General features: G+C 41.7%; 1 protein-coding gene across 1 annotated transcript in view; it reads right to left on the reverse strand.

Moving 5' to 3' along the window:
- Positions 1-20700, reverse strand: part of LOC149465922 (cryptochrome DASH) — a 48404-nt gene extending 27704 nt beyond the window's left edge. Inside the window, exons 1-6 of the mRNA XM_089673144.1 lie at positions 20580-20700; positions 14141-14313; positions 13099-13192; positions 9885-10015; positions 2538-2686; positions 752-840 (exon numbers count right to left, since the gene is read on the reverse strand). Of these exons, the coding sequence (XP_089529270.1) occupies positions 752-840; positions 2538-2686; positions 9885-10015; positions 13099-13192; positions 14141-14313; positions 20580-20645 (702 nt within the window). The 5' untranslated portion in view covers positions 20646-20700. The remainder of the gene's footprint in view (positions 1-751; positions 841-2537; positions 2687-9884; positions 10016-13098; positions 13193-14140; positions 14314-20579) is intronic.
- Positions 20701-24794: the final 4094 nt, after the last annotated feature.

A 24794-nucleotide genomic window follows, 5' to 3' on the forward strand; every position in this document is an offset into this window, starting at 1 on the left:
CCCAGCTCTTCTTTCTGTAGGGCTTCTGGGATGGATCAGAGCGATTATAATTGGTCCGTGTCAACACATTACTGCTTTGACCAATCGGAATCACTCTGGTCCTGGAAGCCCTGTGAAGAACAGAAGGAAGTTAAAATTCCTGGACCACTACACCAGCTGTGTTTGCTCACTGACAGCTCATCACCCACAGAGGTAAGTATAGCGGGGACAAGGGGGGTGGGGGCAGTGTAGGTTGTTCGTTCACCATTTAATTTTTTTCTGGCAAGTTGAACTAACTAAATCATATCTAAACTCAAGAACAAAAATGTATTAGCAGCTTAATGGTTCTTAGATGTAGTGGCTGCATTAGTTTTTTTTTTTTTTGCAGGCTTTTTTAGCCTTTATTTTCACCTGCTGATTTTACCACAGGGAAATTAAGTTACATCCCTGGTGAGTACATGACAGTTCTGTGGCATAGAACCACCATGTCAGACAGGTCATAGAGCCTATGTGACTACAGAATTACACTGCTCAAAGCTTCACTCTCCTCACTAGCAATCAAGTGCCTACAAATCCTGAGACATATGCTTTAATGTGTGTGACAGAGTTTCTTAGATTTTAATGTTTCAATCTTATATGGGGTATGTGAGGAAATCTGCCAGCAGGTTTGTTTCTATCCAGACTTCAGCATTAAGCTGAGTTCAAAAAGAACCCATAACACTGAATAATTGCATAACATGTATAGGAGGTCAGTGGAGTCATCAGCACTTACTGTATCCCAGAAATAATAATCCAATCTCTGTAAGGCCTGGGATTCACCTCCACTGCAAGGAAATGCTGTTCTTGGATCGCTTAAAGGATCTAGGAGACGTGAAGAAAATAAAAAGCAAAGCAATTATATATTTAATGAATTATAATGATCGAAGTGAAATTCAGTAATTTATGAATACTGGTGTGATAGCGACTGCATACATCATTCAAGTCCATTGCCAAGATCCCTCAGCTTTCTCCCTGCAATCACTCTCAGCCTGAACCTGGCTGTTAAATTCATTCTGCTGTAACCTCTAACACAGTAAAAAAAGGTTTAGTAGGGAAGGCTTCTTTAACTGTTGAAATGTCAAAGGAAGGGAGTAGTGCCTGATTAGAATGCCAGTGAGAAAATTATATGGCATTAACTATCAGTTTAATGTGGTCCTTCCATAAGGGTGCATTATACAAATCTCTATAAATACCACTTACACTGGTTTGTTCATATTATTAAATAAGCATCAATATGTAAATTACACTAGTGACAGTAATCTATAGTTGGGAAGATACTGGAGAGTTTAATAAAAGACCACATAGATGAGTTCTTGTCGGAAAAAAATTATTTAAGCAACAGACAGCATGGATTCATGAAAGACAGAAGTTGTCAAGCAAATCTGACTTCTTTTTATAAGGAGGTGAACAAAACCTTGGACAGAGGGGTGGCGGTGGACGTGGTATACTTGGATTTTGCAAAAGCGTTTGACACAGTTCCCCACACACTGCTAATGTGTAAAGTGAAATCTACAGGCTTGGAAAAATCTGTATGTAAATGGATGAAAAACTGGCTAAAAAGATCATATTAAAGAGAGAGTAGAGGTTAAGGATTCATGCTCTGAATGGTCTAGGGTTGTCGGTGGTGTACCCCAAGGTTCAGTGTTGGGACCCTTATTTTTTAATATATTTATAAACTATACAGGGTCTGAGATTAAAAATCCCATTTCAGTCTTTGCAGATGACACCAAGCTGTGCAGTGGAATAACGTCCTTACAGGATGTCTCCAATTTACAAGCCAAACTCAATGCTCTGTTTAATTTGGCAACTATGTGGCAAATGAGGTTTAATGTTGATAAATGTAAGATTATGCACTTGGGGGATAAGAACATGCATGCATCATACATACTAGGGGGGGTACAACGGGGGGAATCAATGGTGGAGAAGAATCTGGGAGTTCTGGTAGATCACAGGCTTAATAATGGCATGGAATGCTAAGCTGCAGTTTCTAAAGCGAGCAAAAGAGGTATAGACTCCAGAGAGAGAGATATCGTTTTACCCCAAACAAATCATTAGTAAGACCTCATCTGGAATATCAGTTCAATTTTGGGCACCAATTCTCAAAAAGAACATTGGAGAACTGGAGGAAAAGAAATGTAATCTCCAAATACAGAAAGGTTCTTCAAAGTAAGAGCTGTGAAAATGTAGAATAGACTCCATCAAGAGTTGGGTCTGGCCAGCTCAGTGGATTGCTTTAAAAAAGGTCTGGATTATTTTTGGATACACAGAATATAACTGGATACTAACATTTTTAGGTAAAGTTGATCCAGGGAATATCCGATTGCCTCTCGGGGGATCAGGAAGGAATTTTTTCCCTGCAGGAGCAAATTGGTTCATGCTTTACTGGGTATTTTTGCCTTCCTCTGGATCAACTGTGGGTGTAGGAATATAACTTTTTTTTTTTATGGTTGAACTGGATGGACTTTTGTCTTTTTTCAGCCAGACTAACTATGTAATCACATGATATAGGGGGTTCTTACCTTGCTGCCCAAAATCTTCTAGTGTTGGGACAGAACCCTCCTCAAGGCCTGCTGGTAAAGGTTTCAATTGCTCTGGCATCTGATTGGAAGGCCGCACTTTGCATTGTGTTTCTACTGCTTTTCTGAACTGGGTGTAGATGTCAGGTAAACTGTAAACACAGGAAGGTATAATACCTAAAGTGAAACTGAATCTGAGCACCACAAACTGAAAAAAACAGTATATAATGAATTTTAAGGCAAACTAGCCCATCCATCCATGTCTCCATGCTTTATTTTGTTGTGAAATCACTTTGAAAAAGACCCCTAGCATTTCTATCTACAGCCATATTGAGTAAGGGCAGATAATTCATGTAGCATTTGCTTCATGGAAACAGCCTGCCCATACTGTTATGGCGCCCTAGAAAATCTTGCACAGGCGCAATACAATATATTTAAAACAAGTAACTATAATATACCTTATATTTACTAAGGTTATAAACATAAGGATTGTTGTTGATTACGAGAGTAAAGTTCTGCTTTAGGGCATTTTACATGCAGTTTTAAAGCCCAACTGAAGGTACATAAATAGATATGCTGTAGAAAGACATTGTACTTAAAACTTCATGTTCTTGGTCTTACTCCCTCTATCTTGTTCGATTGTGCAGGGTGTCTAGCTGTGACTGTCCAGTGAAAAGGGGCAACATATTTAGGCCCAGTAAAGTCATCATTCAATATTAAATATAGTCTATTACACCAGGGCTTGAAAAGCCACTCGCCCGCTTGCCAAATGCGAGGAGAAATTCCTCTGTGGCGAGCAGAGATGAAGCATGGAGTGACTGAGCCTGCGCTCCAAGCCTCATTGTGAAGCCGAGTTTCAGTTTACAACTTCCGGTTTCCGGCTTCTGCGGCACCGCCGCCAAGGGGACAGGTGCAGCAGAGGTCCGCTCTCCTCCGCTGAGAGGAGACACCCTCTCCACTGCCGTGGGGGATTCGGGGGGGGGGCAGTAAGTACTGTATACATCATGTCCTATCACTATAATGGAGTACAGGGGAGCTGGGATATACACTACTCAGTAAGGTATATCCCAGCTCCCCTGTACTCCATTATAGTGTAATGACCTGTATACAGTAATGTATATCCCAGCTCCCCTGTACTCCATTATAGTGATATGACATGTATACAGTAATGTATATCCCAGCTCCCCTGTACTCCATTACAGTGATATGACATGTACATCCCAGCTCCCCTGTACTCCATTATAGTGATATGACATGTACACAGTAATGTATATCCCAGCTCCCCTGTACTCCATTATAGTGATATGACATGTATACAGTAATGATTACTGTATACATCTCATATCACTATAATGAAGTACAGGGGAGGGGGGATATACATACTGTATACATGTCATATCACTATAATGGAGTACAGGGAACTGGGATACACATACTGTATACATGTCATATCACTATAATGGAGTACAGGGGAGCTGGGATATACATTACTGTGTACATGTCATATCACTGTAATGGAGTACAGGGGAGCTGGGATATACATACTGTATACATGTCATATCACTATAATGGAGTACAGGGGAGCTGGGATATACATACTGTATACATGTCACATCACCATAATGGAGTACAGGGGCGCTGGGATATACATAACTGTGTACAGTTTTATATTTTGGACTATTTATTCTAAAGAAAAATGTAATTTCATAAGCTTTAAGGGGGCGTGGTTGGGGGGTGGGGGCGGACTGGGGGTGGGGTTGGGGGCAGACCTGGGCAAGGTTGGGTGGGGCAACTGGTGGAGAGTAAGTTTTTTGTGACCGGCTAGCAGGCCTGGACTCAAAATTTTAAACCCCTGTATTACACAACCAGATCTTGATCTGCAACACATGCATTGTGCTAAATGGTGCGCTGTTTTTTTGTTTTTGTTTTTTTTAACTCTGCCAGCACAGAGCACTGAAGTGTGTGGACTAGAAATCACATTTTAACTGTCATCATTTATAACACGCTGTCAGTTATTATCTATCAGACTGTAAAAAGAAACAAACTAAATACACAACTTTAGTGGGCTTCACAGTTGGAACTGAAAAATGAGAACACTACTTACTAACTGGAGAGCTCTAGCTCAGACTCAGCAGGGGCCTGTTGGACCTCTGCAGAGAGATCACTGCAGAGCAAGAGCTCTTCTTTACAGCATGCTGGCAGGGACCAGGTTTTTCTTCTAAGGATGTGACGGTTTTCTAAAGACAATTAACAAAAGGACTATGGACCAGTAGATACATTATATCAGCATCATCGCCTAGAAGAGGTGAAAGGCCTAGGGGGCATGAAAAGGATTTTTCTCAGGGGTATATTTGTCAATGATTTCACATAAAATGTACTCATTTTCACAAAAGATTAGATGCAAGAGAAGACAAAAAAAAAAAGAGTGAACCTTGGGTAAGAGCTGTGTGAATTTTGGTTAAAAAGAATTGATTAATAAACCAGTTAGTGTCCAACCACCTACAGTATATCCTGTGTAATCCAGTGAATAACAGAAAATAGAAAAAGGGACATACAATTTACACATATAGAGTAAAAGGTGTTTTTTTTTTAATAGGATCCAGGTCCCAGTTGTAGTCTTTAAATCAACTAGTTGCCAACCGCAGGTAGCGGAATGACAGCTGCACTGAGGCCGACAAGTTCTGGGAGGCCGTCATATGATATCCTCTCAGAACGCGCTCTCCTGCATGCACCCAGCGATCTCAGTGATCACTGTGTCCCCTGGACACAGCTGATCAGGTGATGTGGTAAAAGGCCAATCACAGCAGCCTTTTATCAGGTGATCAGCCGTGTCCAATGACATGCTGATCACCAGGAAATGCAATTGCCGGTTCACGGCTGCACTTTCCTCACGCTGTCAGAGCGTGAGGAAAGTATTGCCAAGAGCCGGCAGTTGTCAGAGCAGGGATCGGCACCGATCATCAGGGCACTGATGATCAGTGCCCTGATGATCGGTGCCCAGCAGTGCCGCCCACCTGTGCCACCAGTGCCGCCCAGCAGTGCCACTAGTCAGTGCTGCCGATCAGTGCTGCCTATTAGTGCAGCCTCATCAACGCACATCAGCGAAGGAGAAATATTACCGGTTTGCAAAATGTTATAATAGAAACAAAGAAACTTTTTTTTTTCAAATTTTTTGCTCTTTTTTTGTTTATAGTGCAAAAAATAAAAACACCCAGCAGTGAGTAAATACCACCAAAAGAAAGCTCTATTTCTGGGAAAAAAAATTATAAAAATTTCATATGAGTACAATGTTGCATGACAGCACAATTGTCATTTGAAGTGCGACAGCGTTGAAAGCTGAAAATTGGCCTAGTAAGGAAGGGGGTATAAGTGCCCAGTAGGCAAGTGGTTAATAAGATAAGCTACAAAGAATATAACATATACTGAGAGACTTACTGGGTAGAAAAATATCTGGTTCCGAATATGATATAGGAGCAATTTTTCAGGATTTTACTACCTAGGTAAGTTAGAAATCTTTGCACAGAAGTAAGATCAAAGTGGATATAAAAAGTTGAGATGTAAAAAAAAAAAAAAAAAAAATCAGACCAAGATAAATCACTTTTGAAATTTTTCCACCTTTAATGTGACCTATAATATGTGCAATTCAAAACAAACTGAAATCTTTAAAAGGGGAAAAAGTAAAACATAAAAACTAATGTGGTATGCACACCCTAAACTAATACTTTGTTACAGCACCTTTTGATTTTATGGCTGGCTGGGCCATTCCAAAACTTTGATATACCTCTGGTGAACTTACATTTGGGTCTTTGTCGCAATGGAAGGTGAAATTCCTCTTCATCTCCTTAGAGGGCCTGAAGATTTTGTACCAAAATATTTAGAACTGTTCATAAGTCCACCTTAAAACCCCAAATCAATCTGAATTAAAAATAGCCCCAAAGTATAATGCTGCACCACCATGCTTCACTGTGGGTATGGTGTTTTTTTTGGTGATGCACAGTGTAGGTTTTACGTCAAACATACTCTTTGCAATTATGTCCTCATAGTTCAACGTTGGTCTCATCAGGTCATAATACATTTTCCCACACAATTTTGGCAGACTTGATGTAGATTTTTGCAAACTACCTGGCTTGATTGTTTTTCTAATTATGAAAGGCTTCTATTTTGCCACTCTACCCCACAGCCCAGACACATGAAGAACATGGGAGATTGTTGTCACATGTAGTACACAAAAAGTACTAGCAAGAAATTTCTGCACCCCCTTTGATCAAGGTTCACACATATGCGGTGTGGGAAACACAGTGATCCCTGCGCGTTTCCCACACCAAACTGCAATAGTACTGTGTCTGCAATCCGCTTCATGTGTCAATACAAAGTTAATGACACCCCAAATGCATCACAATCGCAGTGCAGGTTGCCTGCACCGGATCGCATGGTACAAAAGAACCATGCAATGCGTTTGCTGTGCAGCTCCAAAAAAGGTGCCTGCACTTCTTTGGGTGATGAGGTGCAATTTGAGACCACTCAAAGTGGATGGGCTCAAACTGCAGTGTACTGAATCACTATTGAATTGCACAGATATGCGGTGCAAATTCACATGCGGTCCATAGTGTACACCGGGCCTGAATGTTGCTGTAGGTCTCATGGCAGTCTCCGGACCAGTTTTCTTTTTTTATTTAGGATCCTTTTCAAAGTTACTGCGACTTAAAGTTACATAGATCTGAATGGGTGCCATTGAAATCAATGGGCTGCGATCTGTCATGCAACTTTAGGTGTTCAAAGTTGCATGACAAGTCACTCAAGTGTGAATGGAGCTTTAATTAATTTTGGAGAAACATCCGGTTTTGGTAATGTTACTGTTGTGCCACATTTTCTCCACTTGTTGATGAATATCTTCACGGTGTCCCATGGTATACCTAATGCCTTTGAATTTTTTTTACCTTCTCCCAACTGATACCTTCCAACTATGAGATTCCTTTGATACTTTATAAGCTCTTTTGTAGATCATGTTTTTTTGCTGTGAGAGGCAACTGAGCAATGCCCCGTACACACGATAACAAGATCGTCCGAAAAATTTTGGGGAACCACTGATTGAATGATTTTCTCTTCGTTGATGAGCAGGATGTTTTAACCGTGAACAAAAAAATCCAGTTGAACAACAGTGAAAAATGTTGTTTCGCATACGAACGACCGATTTTCTATGCGGTGGTATGACGGTCATACGAAAAATATCTATCAAGCGCTATCACACATGAGCGGAAACAGAAGATGACCCGGATGTTTATGTCCAAGGAATCTTCGTAAGCAAGAACGAAAAATCCAAATGTTAAAAGTAGATTGGCCTAATGAGATAATGAAACCAGAATTCTGCATATTATATTTTATGTATCACTATTTATGTATATAGCTCATGTAATAAACTAAATTATGCTCATTGCTATGAATTGTTGTGTATATCGTTCGTTCTGGCCAGAAGGGTGTGGCTACAAGGTCACACGCACACTGCATCACTTGTACGGAAGACGTCAACACTACGTATTGCCCCACAAACAATTTTTTTAGATTGGTTAATGTGGGCCACGATTTCAACCAACAAACGAACGCCTCTTGGTCGTCAGATGACCGATCGGTCGATTTTCTAATCGTGTATTCCCACCTTAAAGGCCCCATTCCCACTTGAGTGTTTTTCAGCTCAAAACTCAACAAGGAAAATCCCATTCATTTCAATAGCCCCTATTCACATTTGAGCATTTTGTTGCCTGTAGCAAAACACCTGTCAATCAAAAAAGTACATGCGCTACTTTTCAGTCAGATTTGAGCATTTTCCATTCGACAAAAATTTCTAAACAGCAAGAAATTAGCAATTTTTTTTCAAGCGTTTTTAGCTCAAACAGCAGCACCTCTCCCCTTTTACAGCATCACTCCCCATCTTATAAACACACATCTTGAGATCAAAATGGAGGAGAGCTTGCTGCTGGAAGATCAGACATTCATTTCTCCTATTTGTGGCCACCCATGTATCTGTGATCTGAGGGATCCCCATTATAGGAGCCAGACAACAACCACCAGAGCCAGGGAGGAAGTTGGAAGAAGCTTGCTGCCACATTGGAACAGCTACACTGCTCCCCAGATCAAGCAAAAAGGTACAGAACTTCTGAGTACAGCAGCCACGTCCTCGATTCTGGTTTTTCCGATGTATGTGCCTAGGACATATCTACACAGGTTTGTACTGGCCATAGCAAAAACACCTAAATAAACCCCTATAATATTTGCAAATCTGATAAAAAAAAAGCTAAAAAATGTCTGAAAGTATGCCTGAAAATATCCACGCTCAATGTGTAGCCTAAATGTCAGAAAAATCCTATTGAACAGTCAACCTTCATATGGGCTCTATCATAGTCACATTTATTGATGACAAGTGTATACTGACTACTATTTAACATCATTATGAATGCGACTGATTAAAGTAGAACTTTTTTTTCCATTTTGCATACAGCAAGAGAAGCTTATAACCCGTCAACATTTTTTTGTTCGCCATCTGTGTCTCATTACAGAGATTTACCTTCACTTCCTGTCCCATAGGAAGTGAAAGGAAATCCTTGCAAATTAAGGAAATTCCTTGGGGACCTCCAGGTCACCAGAAGTAGTGTCCCCATCAGAGGATTACTTTTCTGGGGACAACCCAAAATTTGGGATTTTCTTTCACTTTCAATGACAAAGTTAAACAGGATAAATAGAGAGGGTGGATCTCCCTAATGGGGGCACAGACAGGAATAAAAACTGACAGGGGGTTCTAATCCCACTACACTCCATCAAAATCTTAAATAAAAATATAAAAAGGCTTTGCCTTTAGGTATATTTTAATTTTGAACACTGCCACATCCCTAATTAAAGCAGATGTGTTCACCTATGCAACCAAATTAATTTTATATTTTTATTTCACCAAACGAAAAAAAATTAGTTTGTTTTTAATTGAAGTGCACAGATTATAGGTCACATTAGAGGTGGAAAAAATCTGAAGTGATTTACTTTGGTCTGATTTTTTTTTCTGCTCAAAAACCTGGCATGTTTACAGGTATATGTAGACATTTATATACACTGTACATTCTACAAGACAACTTCCACTTGACATGAAGGTAAGTGACTTATTTGGATCCCTGTAGCCCACTAGACCAATGGCAGTTCTTCAGGGACATAAGTAACTGTTTGTATGTGTAGCAAGTCCCCAGGTAGCAACAAGCACATACTGCACTGTAATTTCCAAAAGGGTGGATGATGACAATGCAAAGAGGAAAACAGATGTAAAAAAGTAATTTCATCATTTGGAGATGATCCTACAAATGACACCAGTACCTGGAGATGTGCCTGAATGGGAGATCATCGCGGTGGTACAACGTGGACCCCCAGATTAAATGGACTTTTACCCCATGACGAGTACAGACTTGTTTTATGGACTTTTCAACATCAAGCTCTTCCTTTGTTGCCTGAAAAAAACAGATGGCGAATGTAGACAGGAATCAAATTCTATGCAGACAGGGTAACCTAAAAATTTGACCTGAGTCAATTAAATGCAGCTAAACTTTTATGGTGTATTCCTGCATAACTAGCTTTGTGTAAACCTCTTACTTTGTCAACAGATTTATCCAAAAAGTCCTTCAGCCAGATACAGTACATTAAATATGAAGGTCGTAGTTCATGTTATCATGAACTGGTGCTCCTTACCCCTTCTGTGGCTTGCTATGTGGGCTCTCGTTCGGCTTGAACTCATGGCTTGGCCCTGGCCCATGCTCACTGGCTGTGATTGACAACAGCAGGAGCCAATGGCTCCCACTGCTGCCTCTCTGTCCAGTGAGGAGAGAGAGCTGCTGCTCTCAGGCACAACACTGGATTGAGATCGTGGTAAGGTAAGTATAATGGGGAAAACAAAAAACCCAAATACTCCTGCGCTTGGGGATGGACTCCTGGATTTCCAACAGCCTAATGAGGTTTGAGGACTTGGTTGGCTCTGAGGAAAAGGCAATTCCTCGAAACGCGTTAGACTGTTGGAAGGCCAGGATTCCCATTGCAGATGGACATGTAGTGTGCATTGGACAGTGCTGTTCTTTATGATGTGCCTTTGACATTTATGAGTAGGACACCTATTTTTATTATTTCATTAAACGTTTTTGCCGGTAATGCACTTGGCCGGTGCGCCGTCTGTTTGTTTTCTTTATATCAAGCATAATGGGGGGCTGGGGTGAGGGACCACTTTATTAACTTAAATAAGGGTGGCAGGTAGGTAGTTGAGGATTACATCAATGCAAAGACCTAGTTCACTTGTTTCCTGAGTGTGGAGAGCTACTTTTTAATTTACATATAAACATGAAAGTGATCAACTTATAACTATGTTGCCAGTATAATAATGCATTAACATTTACCTTCTTTCTGTATACACTTTGCAGTGAAAAAGTAAATAAAGTTCAAGGTGTGACGGGCGCGGCGTCAGAGCTGGGGGAGCCCTTTTCACCAACTTGTGACCGAAGGACTAGCTAATCTAAAACCGCGCTGTCACGTGCGCAACAATGCCACGCTCAGCTGCAACCTGCACAAAGATTTTCCAGCTCACTGGACCACAATCTATGTGCCGCAGCCTGAGAGCGATTGTTACTGGGTCAGGTTAATTACGCATTTAACCCCTCACACTGCCACCACCGCCTTTTTGTACAGAGAAGGAGGAAACTCGCCAATCTTAGCAGTAACACTATGATGTTTGAATAAGCGTCTGTATACACACTGTCACCGCAGGCAGATGTATGCAGAAGTTTAAAATACACAGTAGTGCAGGGATTCTTAATTTGCATTAAAGAGCTTTAGAAACAGTTCAACACTTTTTAGAAAATAGGATTCATTACTAAAAATGTCAAAATGGTGCAATAAAAATATTTACAGAAAAAGATTTAGCCAATATATATATATATATATATATATATATATATATATATATATATATATATATATATAAATACAGAGAGCAATAACACAGCAGAGAGATAACAGAAAGAAGTTTAGAAAGGTAGAATACTTGCCAGAGTACTTGGTTTAAGCAGATTCAAGTGTCCTGAACAAAAGGGTACCGTTTCTCCCAAAGTTGGTTGCTGATGTTAAATGAGAAAATCTCTTCATCTTACCTCTCTCCAGGCATGACAGCTTTTTGTAGGGTCCCAGCAGGGGGTGTCTCTGAAGCCAAGGGCCAATCGCCTCATGTGGGGAGGGGTTTTAGGCAGAGACCCTGGCTGTGACCCAAATCCCTCCCAAGTTTATACCAGGGTAGGATAATATGCAGAATGATATTCTGAACGTCCAGGCACCAGATATGGCATATCTGCTTGGGACGGTTAAAGAGATATCGCTTTCTGCTCTCAGGTAGATGTAATCTAGGGATGTAAGGTATCAGGTGACTTGTATTAAAATTACCTCTCTGAATATATGCTTTGTTTCATTGTACGTATCTCCTGCGAGAAGTTATGAAAGTGTATGAAAAAGTGGTTTTCCAAATGAGATATATGTTTTACTGCTATTCCGGAATGCTTTCAAGTCCAGTGACTGGCGGGTTTATAGCTTTACGAGCAGCTCAGATCAAGAGTCGGACAGACACCATGGCATCAGCTAATTGGGTTTACAACCATGAAGTGTATCCCGCTGTGCCTGATGCAATCCTGAACTCAGCACACACCAGACCACCTGCCATTCAACAGAAAGGGGAGGGGGGCTGATTTGGAGTGAGAATGACACAAGATGGAGGATCTTTAGCAAAATGGATGTTCGCGTCCATATTTGTATGTACAATTGCTACACAAGGTAGCAACCAAATTTGCTCTGCTTTGCACAGGGGTTGTTTTCTGTATTACGATGTAATGCTACAAGTCAGCTGACTAAATGAGCCGGTGTGGCTGATACTCAACAGTTTAAGCAGACTGGCACAGTAAAGCCCCTTTCACATGGGCGATCTGATTAGGTCCACACAGGTCAGTGCAATCCTATGAACAGGTGGGTGTAAAGGGACTTGTGTCCACTGTATCCAATCCGGTCTGCCATTACCAAAAGGAAAAAGAGAAAAACAAAAAAAAAGAAAGGGGATCCATCCTCATCTGTTTCGGCAGACTGCATTAGAGGGCGGTCGTAGCTATGGTCTTTTGGTGCTGTGAAGGGTATTACGATTGTCTCCACCTGACACAAGCACTCATCAACAGTGCCGACTATGCCTGTCATTTCTATGCACATTTATAAAAGCTGTACTCTCAGTTCCCAGAATGAAAAACAAACACTCTATGAATGAAAGTTCCCCTTCCATTATTGGAGCACCTGGCAGCTCTAGCTACTCAAAGACATGGCCCATTCACAGAATACCGGTGTAAGTGCCCATGTGAATGAGGCATAATGCACTATGTAACATGTTGGTTAAATATAAATATAACTATTAATAATAATAATTTTTACTGAATAACTATTGGACTTTCTTTTTAGATGAGCAGGAAAAAACTTGGAATAAATCAAACAAGTATGCTAGTAGTTTATTAGTGACACATACTTCTTCTTGGAAAGCAACAGCAGAAACTGGACCCAACTGCTTGATTAGATCTTCAATTATATCTTCCGGGTGACCTCTTTTCAATAGCAGATTGCTGTATGAATAAACAGAAAATATATAAGTGGAAAATTCACGTAGAATTAAGAGATGCAAGTAGGGTATCGGCTGGGCACAAAACATTTAGAATCCAGCTATCATTTTTGAATATCCTAAAGATGAATTCCAGGAATTATATATATTTACATAGTTACATTGGTCCAGCTTGGACCGAACTATGCATATATCATACCTGGCCAATGTACCTGGAAACTGCAAAGCATTCTCCGATTGGACAAGGTGGACAGCATAACGTCACCATCCCGCCTCTCCACCTTTATATTCAAGGAACACTTTACATTAATTCAGAAAATGCAAAGCATTCTCTGAATGGTGCTCATGCCCAGCAGTCAACCGCCTGTGTCCAAAATGCATCAGGCCGGACTCTCAGCAAGGGACCCAGAAACTAGTGGAGATCACTGGAGTAGCAGTGTCTACGTCAGTGATTTCCAGCTTACAGGGGCATCTATAGCATATACAAAGTTAAATCAGTCCAAGCTGGACCAATGTAACAGTAAAAATATACCAAAACCTGGAATTCATTTTTAAGCTGGCCATACTCCAGCACATTCCTCCATCCACGCTATACAATGCAGATGGACTAATCTCTCACTGTGCCTACTGTATTTTGACAGCCACTCCAACCAGTTGTGAAAATACCTGAACAGTAACTGCATCTGAATGGATGCTGCTACTTTTCGTCTGTCAATGTACCACCTGGCTCCTTCAATTTTTCAGTTAAGGGATGTCATGCAAAAGGCAGCTGACAAGGCCACCCAGTGAGGGAATTTCATCTGCTTCTCCAGGGGATGGTCTAAATTTGTATATTGTATGGCCACTTTTGGACAATGGACACCAACTGTTTTTGGCAAAATCCCTATTTTTTCTGTCTGCCAGATAAAAACTAATGTCAATTAATAAGCCGGCAAATAAAGAGTTATCATACCTTCCTCTTTTCTTCAAAGTGTTCTGTAAGTCTTGCACACTCTCTAAAAGGAATTTCAACCGATGAGGCCCAGTCTTTGGAAAATTGTAGTGATGTGTCCCCAGGTAGTGTCTCGGGTCAAAGCAATACAAAGGGACGATATAATCAGCATTTCTGTGTGCCCACAACAGTACCTACAGCACAAAGAGAAGTAACAAAGGGCTATACCCACTGGTCCATCAAAATACATTAAACACTGTACATTATTCACATAGCTAAAGGTTGTATACATTCGTTATTACGTTTCTATAAGAGTCCATTCACACTTGTGCGACTTCAAAATCCTGCAATTTTCATTGCGACTTTACAGTGCGACTTTATGCGACTTTGGATGAGTGTGACTTTTTCTTTTCTTTGGAGGGTTTACATTGAAGTCTATGGCCCTCAAGTCACATGAAAGTCGTACCAAAGTAGTGCAAGAACTTCTTTGAAGTTGCACAGATATGAATGGTACCCATTGGGAAAATGGGGGTGACTTGTCATGCGACATTAGACCCCAAAGTCACATGACAAGTTGCATAAGTGTGAATGGGCTCTAAAATATAAAATGTACATACGGTACATTAATCTCCCCTCTGCATTGTAAAATATTTAATAAAAACTATTAGTAGTTGCACGGCATTCCTGTTGCACGGCTTTTCAAATTTACTTTGAATCTAGGATCCAGATAAAAAGTTATTGAAGTCTATAAGACGCGACCTCCCACTCAAGTCTACGGGGAGCGACCTCCCACTCAAGTCTACGGGGAGCGACCTCCCACTCAAGTCTACGGGGAGCGACCTCCCACTCAAGTCTACGGGGAGCGACCTCCCACTCTAGTCTACGGGGAGCGACCTCCCACTCTAGTCTACGGGGAGCGACCTCCCACTCTAGTCTACGGGGAGCGACCTCCCACTCTAGTCTACGGGGAGCGACCTCCCACTCTAGTCTACGGGGAGCGACCTCCCACTCTAGTCTACGGGGAGCGACCTCCCACTCAAGTCTACGGGGAGCGACCTCCCACTCAAGTCTACGGGGCGCGACCTCCCACTCAAGTCTATGGGGCGCGACCTCCCACTCAAGTCTATGGGGCGCGACCTCCCACTCAAGTCTACGGGATGCGACCTCCCACTCAAGTCAATTTCTAGTCTCCATTTTAACCTGGCGCCTGTAATTTGGCGAGCCTTGTCACTTACAATACACATATTAGAAACTGGATGGAAAATCAGCCTTCATGCACACCCGACACTCATACATTATGCTAAGAGAAAGGCTCCCATCAGGGTCCTCTACAGGACAGTAGCAGCAAATAAGGTAAAATGCTACAGTCCATTTCAAAGGTGCACAGCAATATCTTCCCTGCTTCTGTAAGTGCATGCAGCTATTCCACTTAGCCCTGGTTCACACCAAATGCGATATCAAAGTGATGCAATTTGGTCCCATTTAAAGTGCGACTTCAAAGTAGTGCTGATATAGACACAGGTGTGATTTCAGTGCCATTTACCTTATGGTCTATGAGAGGTAAATCGCACTGAAGTGTTGAAAAAGAAATACAGAACTATTTCTCAAATTGCGCTACTTGAAATCGCACATATTAAGACAAATACAGAGAAATACATTAGATGCAACTTCAGGTTCGCTTTGTAAATCACATGTTGCACCTGAAGTCGCAGCAATGTGAACCAGGGCTTAAAGTGGAACTATGCCCTGCTATCCTTTTCAGCTAAGGAAGCTTCCATTTTAGCCTCTGTTTGATCTGCAACTGCCAAGGTGCTGCACATGTGATCAGTTATGAATCCAGCCATGTGACGGTTTGACAGTTTGGTTGACGGCACAAGCAAATGTGACAGCATTCCTGACATGCCGGGAATGTAACTTTTTTTAAAACTGTTAAATTGATGGGTTTAGCCCAGCTTTGATTAAAATAGAACTTTTCTTTTCAGTTTGGATAGAGTAGTACACACAGAATATAGGACAGATGATTGTCCATTTTTGTTTTTTTCTTGCATGCTAGTCTCCATATTGAAAATGAAGAAGTTACTCAACTTCTGAAAATTCTTGTACTACAGAATAGAATTTCGAAAGTGATGTCAGGTATTGTATTGTATTTTTGGACAACTACTGTACTGATTAACCACTTCAAGTCCGGACACTTTCACCCCATTCCTGCCCAGGCCAATTTTCAGCTTTCAGTGCTATCACACTTTGAATGACAATTGCGCGGTCATGCAACACTGTACCTGTATGAATTTTTTAGCATTTTTTTAAACAGATAAAACTTTATTTTGGTGGTATTTATTCACCACTGGATTTTTATTTTCTTGCTGTATAAATGAAAATGTCCAAACATTTTGAAAAAAAACTGTTTTTCTTATAAAGTTTTGCAAATAATCTTTCTTCATAAATATTGGCCAAAATATATTCAGCTATTTTTTTACTAAAAAAAACTAACCCAAATTAGTTATAACCAAAAATTATAATTTTTCCAAAAAAAAACTTCCATTTTTATTTTTTTTTATATTATTTATGTTTTTTTTTTTACCTACTGTCACCCTAGCAGTACAGTGTCACCAGTGACACTGTACTAATTGTGGGGGGGTGAAGATTTTTTTTTTTTTACACTGATTGCTTTTACACCCACACAGGTTGTAAAAGCAATCATTTCTCCTTCTCTCTGGCTGCATTCTTGCAGCCATTGAAAAATACTGTGAGAGCTGTGATTGGTCACAGCTTGTCACATGGTACAAGGCTGTTGTGAATAGCCTTGTACTATGTGACCTCTGTGATCATTCACAGATTTCACTAGTAGTAAGCAATGATGTCAGGAAGTGACATCTTGCGTACTACTATTCAAGTGATCACGGATTGGCCAATCCGTGATCACATGATCGGGACCTCACACAGAGGTGTGTCCTCCAGACACAGCGGGCACTGGATCGTGGTGCCGTGCACTCCCAGGGAGCGCACACAGGCAGGGAATGCGGGAGGACGTTTATAAATTGCCACCCACTCCTGCACTGCTCCCTTCCGACCATTTATGTACATGGGCCGGACGGGAAGAGGTTAAACAAAAATCATACAATCTGGTATCGTATGAGAAAAATTCTTGTGCTTGTCCCTTTGGTTATTGTTGCATGAACTAGCATGATCAGCTCTCGAAAGCAGTATACTAACATTCAGATTATCATCATACGATCACTCCTCATACGACAATATTCGTATAAATTTCTTATAGTGTATGGGCCTTATGGATGTTGGGTGATTAGAACACCAGTGCCATTTGGGGAGATTCTTCTTTACTTCCTGTTTCATAGCCAAAACAGGAAATGAGAGGAAAGCCTTACAAAGTGTGGGAATCCCTGGTTGTCACCAGAACTAGTGTCAGCATCTAAGATTTCCCCTCTATTACTGTGCTGGGACACCCCAAAGTTTAGGATTTTCTTGTGCTTTCAATGATAACAGTAAACAAAGTAAATAGAGAGGATGAATCTCTACAGACAGCAATAAAAACCTGACATGTTCTAATCCCTCTCCACTCTATTCAAAACTGAACTTTAATCATACTTTAAGGGCCCATTCACACCAGTAGCCACGCACAATGCATGCCTGCTGGTGTGTGCTCAGAGGAACTGTGCTGAAGCACTGTACTGTTTACTTTTTTTTGTTATAACTTTATTGAAATGTCACAGGAGACATTAATTTAGTTTATTCACCACAGAAGTGTTGTAGCAAGCCAAACTAAAAAAGAAAAAAAAAAGAGGGGGGGGGGGTAGTACTGCACACCACCAGATCATAACTTCACTGCAAACAAGGAAAATTGTCCTATCTTTGCACTGGAAATATGCTGGGTAAGGTTCTCTAGTGCAGTCCCATGCAAATGGTGTGAATGGGCCCCAATTATTTTGGGCCAGTGACTGGACATTTCCACCCATTCAGACTTGTGTGTAGAAAAAGTACCACCCTGCAGTCACACATATACCAGTGGGATACATATGATGCGGTTTCAGAGCAGCGAATGCCTCGTCCCCATATGATTGGCTTTGTGCAGTGATGGGATCACTCATCCCTGGTTGGAAGATATGACTATAAGCTAATGATCACATCTGATTCCACCAGACAACCTCATAATTTGAAAAAAAAAAAAACACCCAAATCGTCTCAGTGCTGCTAGCCATAGCTGATTAACATAGAACTACAGGTGAAACATTTTCTTCCATTTTAGACAAAGTCAGGCTAGGTTCACACCTATACAGGTTGCGTTTGGGCGGTTTCTGCATTGTGTTTTGCGTTGTGTTTTTTTTTCTTTTTCTTGTTGCTAGGCAGATTTTAAACACAAAACGCATCAAAAACATGATACATACTTTTCCGCAACGTTTCCATTGAAGTCTATAGAAACACGAATGCAACTTTTTGTATTCAAAAAAAGTCCCTGACCCTTTCCAAAAAACACACCGGGTGAAAACACACAGATGCGAACATGTCCCTTAGGAAATTATGCTAAATGGACTGTACTGCGTTTCTGCAAAATGCTGCAGAAACCACTTAGGTGTGAACCTACGGTCAGGGAGGGTTCTAACCCGTCAGTTTATTTTTTCATCCCATTGTGGAGATTTACCATCATTTTCTATCCTATAGCCAAAACAGGAAGGGAGAGGAAATCCCTACAATTTAAGATGACCCCTCAACTAGAGTCCTGATTGGAAGATTTCCCCTATTACTTTTCTGGGGAAAACTCAAAATCTGTGATTTTCTTTTACTTTGAGCCTGGGTTCACACTTGTGCGGTGCGGCATATCGCATGTGATTTGCACAGGAACCGCACTGCATTCCTGTGCAAATCTCATGCGATTTCTGTGCGGTGTGATTTGACCCATGCATTTTGTATGGCTCCAATTGCACCGCATCCGCACCATAAAGGTGCAGGACCGTTTTTTTTGGTCCGCATTAGAATCGAATAGTTATTCACACCCATGTGATCCGATTCTGCAAATCGCACTGCATTTTGCAGATCGATTTCGGGGTATTGTTAACATACACACCCACAGTGGTGCGCATGAACAGAGTGCGATTGTGATGTGGAATTCACACAGAAACCGGTGCGAATTCTGCAACGCATCAGTGTGAGGCTCAATAATAATGGTAAACAGGACAAATAGAGAGGGGGAATCTCCCTAAAAGGGGCACAGAATGCAATAAAAACTGTCAGGGGTATTAATCCCTCTCCATGCTTCCAAAACTAAAATAAAAAAAAGTTTTGTCTTTATTTATACTTTAACCACTTGCCGACCACAGATAGCCGAATGACGGCTTCACTGCAGCTGGTCAGTTCTGGAAGAACGTCAAATGACGTCCTCCCAGAATGCACCCTCCCGCGCGCACCCGGGGGCGCTCACCCAGCGATCTCCGTGATCGCTGTGTCCTATGGACACAGCTGATCACGTGATGTGGTAAAAGGCTAATCACAGTGGCCTTTTACCATGTGATCAGCCGTGTCCAATGACACAGCACATCACCGATAAATGCAGTTGCCGGTTACTGGCTGCACTTTCCTCATGCTGTTACAGCGTGAGGAAAGTACAGCTGATGACCGGCAATTGTCAGAGGACGGATCGGCACCGATCATCAGGTCACTGATAATCAGTGCCCAGCAGTGCCCCCAGTCAGTGCCGCCCATCAGTGCCCATTCATTGTTGCATATCAGTGCCACCTCATCAGTGCAGCCTCATCAACACACATCAGTGATGGAGAAAAATTACCTGTTTGCAACATTTTAATAGAAACAAAAACTTATTTTCCTAAAAATGTTTGCTTTTTTTTATAGCGCAAAAAAAACCCCCAGCGGCGAGTAAATACCACCAAAAGAAAGCTCAATTTGTGTGAAAAAAAAATGATAATTTCATATGGGTGCAGTGTTGCATGACCGCGCAATTGTCAAAGTGCAACAGCTCTGAAAGCTGAATATTGGACTGGGCAGGAAGGTGGTATAAGTGCCCGGCAGGCAAGGGGTTAATTCAGTTTGCTCAAAACTGATCAGAATCGATTGGAAGGAAATCAGGGCCGTCTCAGCTGGAACCCTGTTCTGATCACACAATACAATGGAGGTGTATGAGCCCAGGACAGGTTATGAAAGCAACATCAACACACAACACGTGTCAAATCTGACTCCGCCCCTTACCACCCCGTCCTCCAATGGGATCTCTCCCTGCTCTCTTGTATAACCAGTCCTATGGAGAGCACATTGTATAACCAACATTACATAGGACAACATTGTACGGACTGTCCTATAGAGAGGGACCTCACAGGACCAGTCCTATACAAGGACACTACGTATACCGCCCGCCGGCCCTATACTATGTGTACACAGAGCCCTGCACACAGAGCTCGGACCGTATACACCATGAGGCTCCGTGTACACCGCACACCTCGTTGTCATGGAAACGGAGATCATTCCTCAGCAGGCACACGATGATTCTGGCCGGAACACACATCTCCCGATCTGTCTCCTCTCCGTCTACACAAGGGGTAATGGCCAATCACTGATCAGACACGCCCCATTCAGTGACTTCGAGGACTCCGCCCTCCATGTGCCAACTGCAGTTCACCCTACCACCAGCAGAGGGCCTGGGAACTCTAAATTGTACATGTGAACTCTGTTCCCAGTCACCCAGTATGAGTGCCTAGAGGACTCCCCTCCAGATACATTATACTGTATTGCCAAATGTATTGGGCCAGCCCTCCAAATCATTGGATTCAGGTGTTCCCATCCCCTCCATGGCCAAAGGTGTAAAGAATCAAGCACGTAGGCATGCAGACTGCTTCTACATACATTTGTGAAAGAATGGGTCGCTCTCAGGAGCTCAGTGAATTCAAGCGTGATAGGTTGCCACCTATGCAATAAGTCCATCCGTGACATTTCCTTGCTACTAATGCAGGCCATAGACGGGTCGAAAATCGGCCGATTTTTCTTTTAAAAAACGAAAAATCGGTCGTTCAAGCGGCCGACGTTACCAGCAATGGTAAAAAAAACGGCCGATTTTCATCCCGTCTACAGCCAGCAAAAAGTGTCCCTGCAGAGAGCTCCACTATTTCTTTGACAGTTCCTTGACATTTATAGCGGTTTCAACAATGTATCTATTTGTATCCATTTAGGATACAGATGTTTTTATTCGGAAACAAATAGATACAATGTTGCAGCTGCTATAAATGTCAAGGAACTGTCAAAGAAATAGCGGAGATCTCTGCAGGGACATTTTTTACCGAACTGGAATTCCTCTTCTTCTTCATCTTCTACATCCTCTTCTTCTTCATCCTCTTCTTCATCCTCTTCTTCATCTTCTTCACCTTCCTCTTCTTCATCTTCCTCTTCTTCTTCATCCTCTTCTTCTTCATCCTCTTCTTCATCTTCTTCTTCATCCTCTTCTTCTTCTTCATCATCCTCTTCATCCTCTTCTTCTTTTTCATCCTCTTCTTCTTCTTCCTCTTCATCCTCTTCTTCTTCCTCCTCTTCATCCTCTTCTTCATCTTCCTCTTCTTCATCCTCTTCTTCATCCTCTTCTTCTTCTTCCTCTTCTTCTTCCTCTTCTTCATCCTCTTCTTCTTCATCCTCTTCTTCATCCTCTTCTTCATCTTCTTCATCTTCCTCTTCATCCTCTTCTTCTTTATCCTCTTCTTCTTCTTCATCCTCTTCTTCTTCATGCTCTTCTTCATCCTCTTCTTCATCTTCTTCCTCTTCTTCTCTTCCCCTTCTCCTTCTTCCTCATCCTCTTCTTCATCCTCTTCTTCTTCTTCTTCATCCTCTTCTTCTTTTTTCTTCTTCTTTTTGTCTTCCTCTTGCAGGTCACTGCTCATGCGCAGATTTTTTTCTCGGTAAAAGATCGGCTGATTTGCCCATCATTGCCGTGAAAATCGGCCGATCGGCAAGATCGGCCATTTTTTTTCCAACTTTGCCGATAAAAAAAATCTGCCAAAATACCAAAAAATGGCCGAACATTTAGCCCACTAACGATCCGAAAATCGGCCGATTTTATTTTCGGCTGAAAAATCGGCCGATTTTATTTTCGGCTGAAAAATCGGCCGATTTTCGCGCAAGTATTCCACTGTCAACTGTTAGTGGGATTATAACAAAGGGGAGGCAACTGGGAACAACAGCAACTCAGCCATGAAGTGGTAGCCCACGTAACATGACAGAACGAGGTCAGCGCATGCTGAAGCACACAGTGTGCAGAGGTGGCCAACTGTCTGCAGAGTCAATAGCTAAAGACCTCCAAACTTTGTGTAGCCTTCAGTGTGGAGAGAGCTTTATGGAATGGGTTTCCATGGCCGAGCAACTGCATCCAAGCCTTACATCACCAAGTGCAATGCAAAGTGTCGGATGCAGTGGTGTAAAGCACGCCACCACTGGACTCTAAAGCAGTGGAGACATGTTCTCTGGAGTGACAAATCATGCTTCTCTGTCTGGCAATCCGATGGAAATGTCTGGGTTTGGTGGCTGCCAGGAGAACGGTACTTGCCTGATAGCATTGTGCCAAGTGTAAAGTTTGGTGGAGGGGGGGATTATGGTGTGGGGTTGTTTTTCAGGAGTTGGGCTTGGTCCCTTAGTTCCAGTGAAGGGAACTCTTAAGGCGTCAGCATACCAAGACATTTTGGACAATTTCATGCTCCCAACTTTGTGGGAATAATTTGGGGATGGCCCCTTCCTGTTCCAAGATGACTGCACACCGGTGCACAAAGCAAGGTCCATAAAGACAGGGATGGGGTTTGGGGTGGAGGAACTTGACTGGCCTGCACAGAGTTCTGACCTAAACCCGAAAGAACACCTTTTGGATGAATTAGAGCGGAGACTGTGAGCCAGGCCTTCTCGTCCAACATCAGTGCCTGACCTCACAAATGCTCTTCTAGAAGAATGATCAAACATTCCCATAGACACACTCCTAAACCTTGTGGACAGCCTTCCCAGAAGAGGTGAAGCTGTTATAGCTGCAAAGAGCGAACCAACTCAATATTGAACCCTATGGACTAAGACTGGGATGCCATTCATGTGCGTGTAAAGGCAGGCGCCCCAATACTTTTGGCAATATGGTGTACATCCCGTGAATGGTTTCCGCAGAAAGATGCTCATAGGCCCCCTTTAGAGGTAGTTGGGGGCAGTAACAGTACTCAGCTGAGCTGTGTTTTCAGTACCACTCCAAATGCCCTTCCTTAATCACTTGTCCTCTAGAAGATTTACCCCCCTTCATGACCAGACCATTTTTTTCTATATGGCGCTGTGCTATTTTGACTGACAATTGGACGGTCATGCAACACTGTACCCAAATTAAATTTTTATCATTTTTTTTCACACAAATAGAGCTTTCTTTTGGTTGCATTAGATCACCCCTGTTTTTTTTTTGTGCTATAAATGAAAACAGACCAGAAAGTTTGAAAAAAAATAGTTTTTTTGCTATGAAACATTAAATAAAAAAAAAATATTCATAAATTTAGGTCAAAATGTATTTTGCTACATGTCTTTGGTGAAATAAATACCAATAAGTTTTTAATTGTTGTGCGTGAAAACTATAGCATGTACAGCTGGCGGTATATATACTGGAATTATTCTTATTTTTATACTAGTAATGGCAGCGATCAGCGACTTATGGCAGGACTGTGACATTATGGCGGGCATTCTGACACTGGCTAACTGACATTCACATGACTAGTGACACTAATACAGTGATCAGTGCTAATAAAATGCACTGACACTGTACTAATATCATTGGGCAGGAAGCTGCTAATATCAGGGGCAATCAAAGGGTTAACTGTGTGCCTAACTATATGTGATGTATATACTGTGTACTCTTTTACTAGAGGATGTAACAGTTATTGTCTCCCTGCAAAGCAAAAACGGTACATCCCTGCTGTCAGTAGAGAAGTCTGTGTTGTTTACCAACACAGATCTCTCTCTTGTCACTATCTCTGATGACTGATGGGTCCCTGGCATGAATCGCTGGCCAGGACCCACTGATCATCATGTCAGGGAGCCAATGACAGCGCGGGTAGGTGTGCATGCGCTCCCCTGCCCGAAAAAGCAAAATCACATATATATATACGTGATTTTGTGCAGCCAGCCCGCACTGTAGCAGTAAAGCAGTAAAGCTACAGTGCGTGGTCGGCTAGCAGTTAAAGAAGAAATCGTGAAAAGATAAAAAAAATAAAAGTCAGCATCTACAGCAGCTGCTTACCTTTAAAAAACAACTTTTAAACAAATTTTTGGGGAAAAAAATACACTTTAATTAATAAAAAAAAACACAATATATAATAATTTTTTTTTTAAATATGAAAGATGATGTTATGTTGAGAAAATAGATACCCAACATGTGACGCTTTAAAATTGCGCTCGCTCGTGGAATGGCGCTAAACTACAATACTTAAAAATTTCCATAGGTGATGTTTTAAAAATATCTACAGGTTACCAGTTTAGCGTTACAGAGAAGATCTAGTGCTAGAATCATGGCTCCCGCTCTGACATTTCTGGCAATACCTCACATGTGTGGTTTGATCACTGTGTACATATGTGGGTGTGACCTATGTATGCGTTCACCACTGCGCGCAAACCCCACATCTCTCCTCTACAATGTAAAGCATTAGATCATAAAAAAGCA

The sequence above is a fragment of the Staurois parvus genome, unplaced genomic scaffold (genome assembly GCF_062004578.1).
Source record: "Staurois parvus isolate SC_StPar_1 unplaced genomic scaffold, SC_StPar_1.0 ptg000136l, whole genome shotgun sequence".
NCBI lineage: Eukaryota > Metazoa > Chordata > Amphibia > Anura > Ranidae > Staurois > Staurois parvus.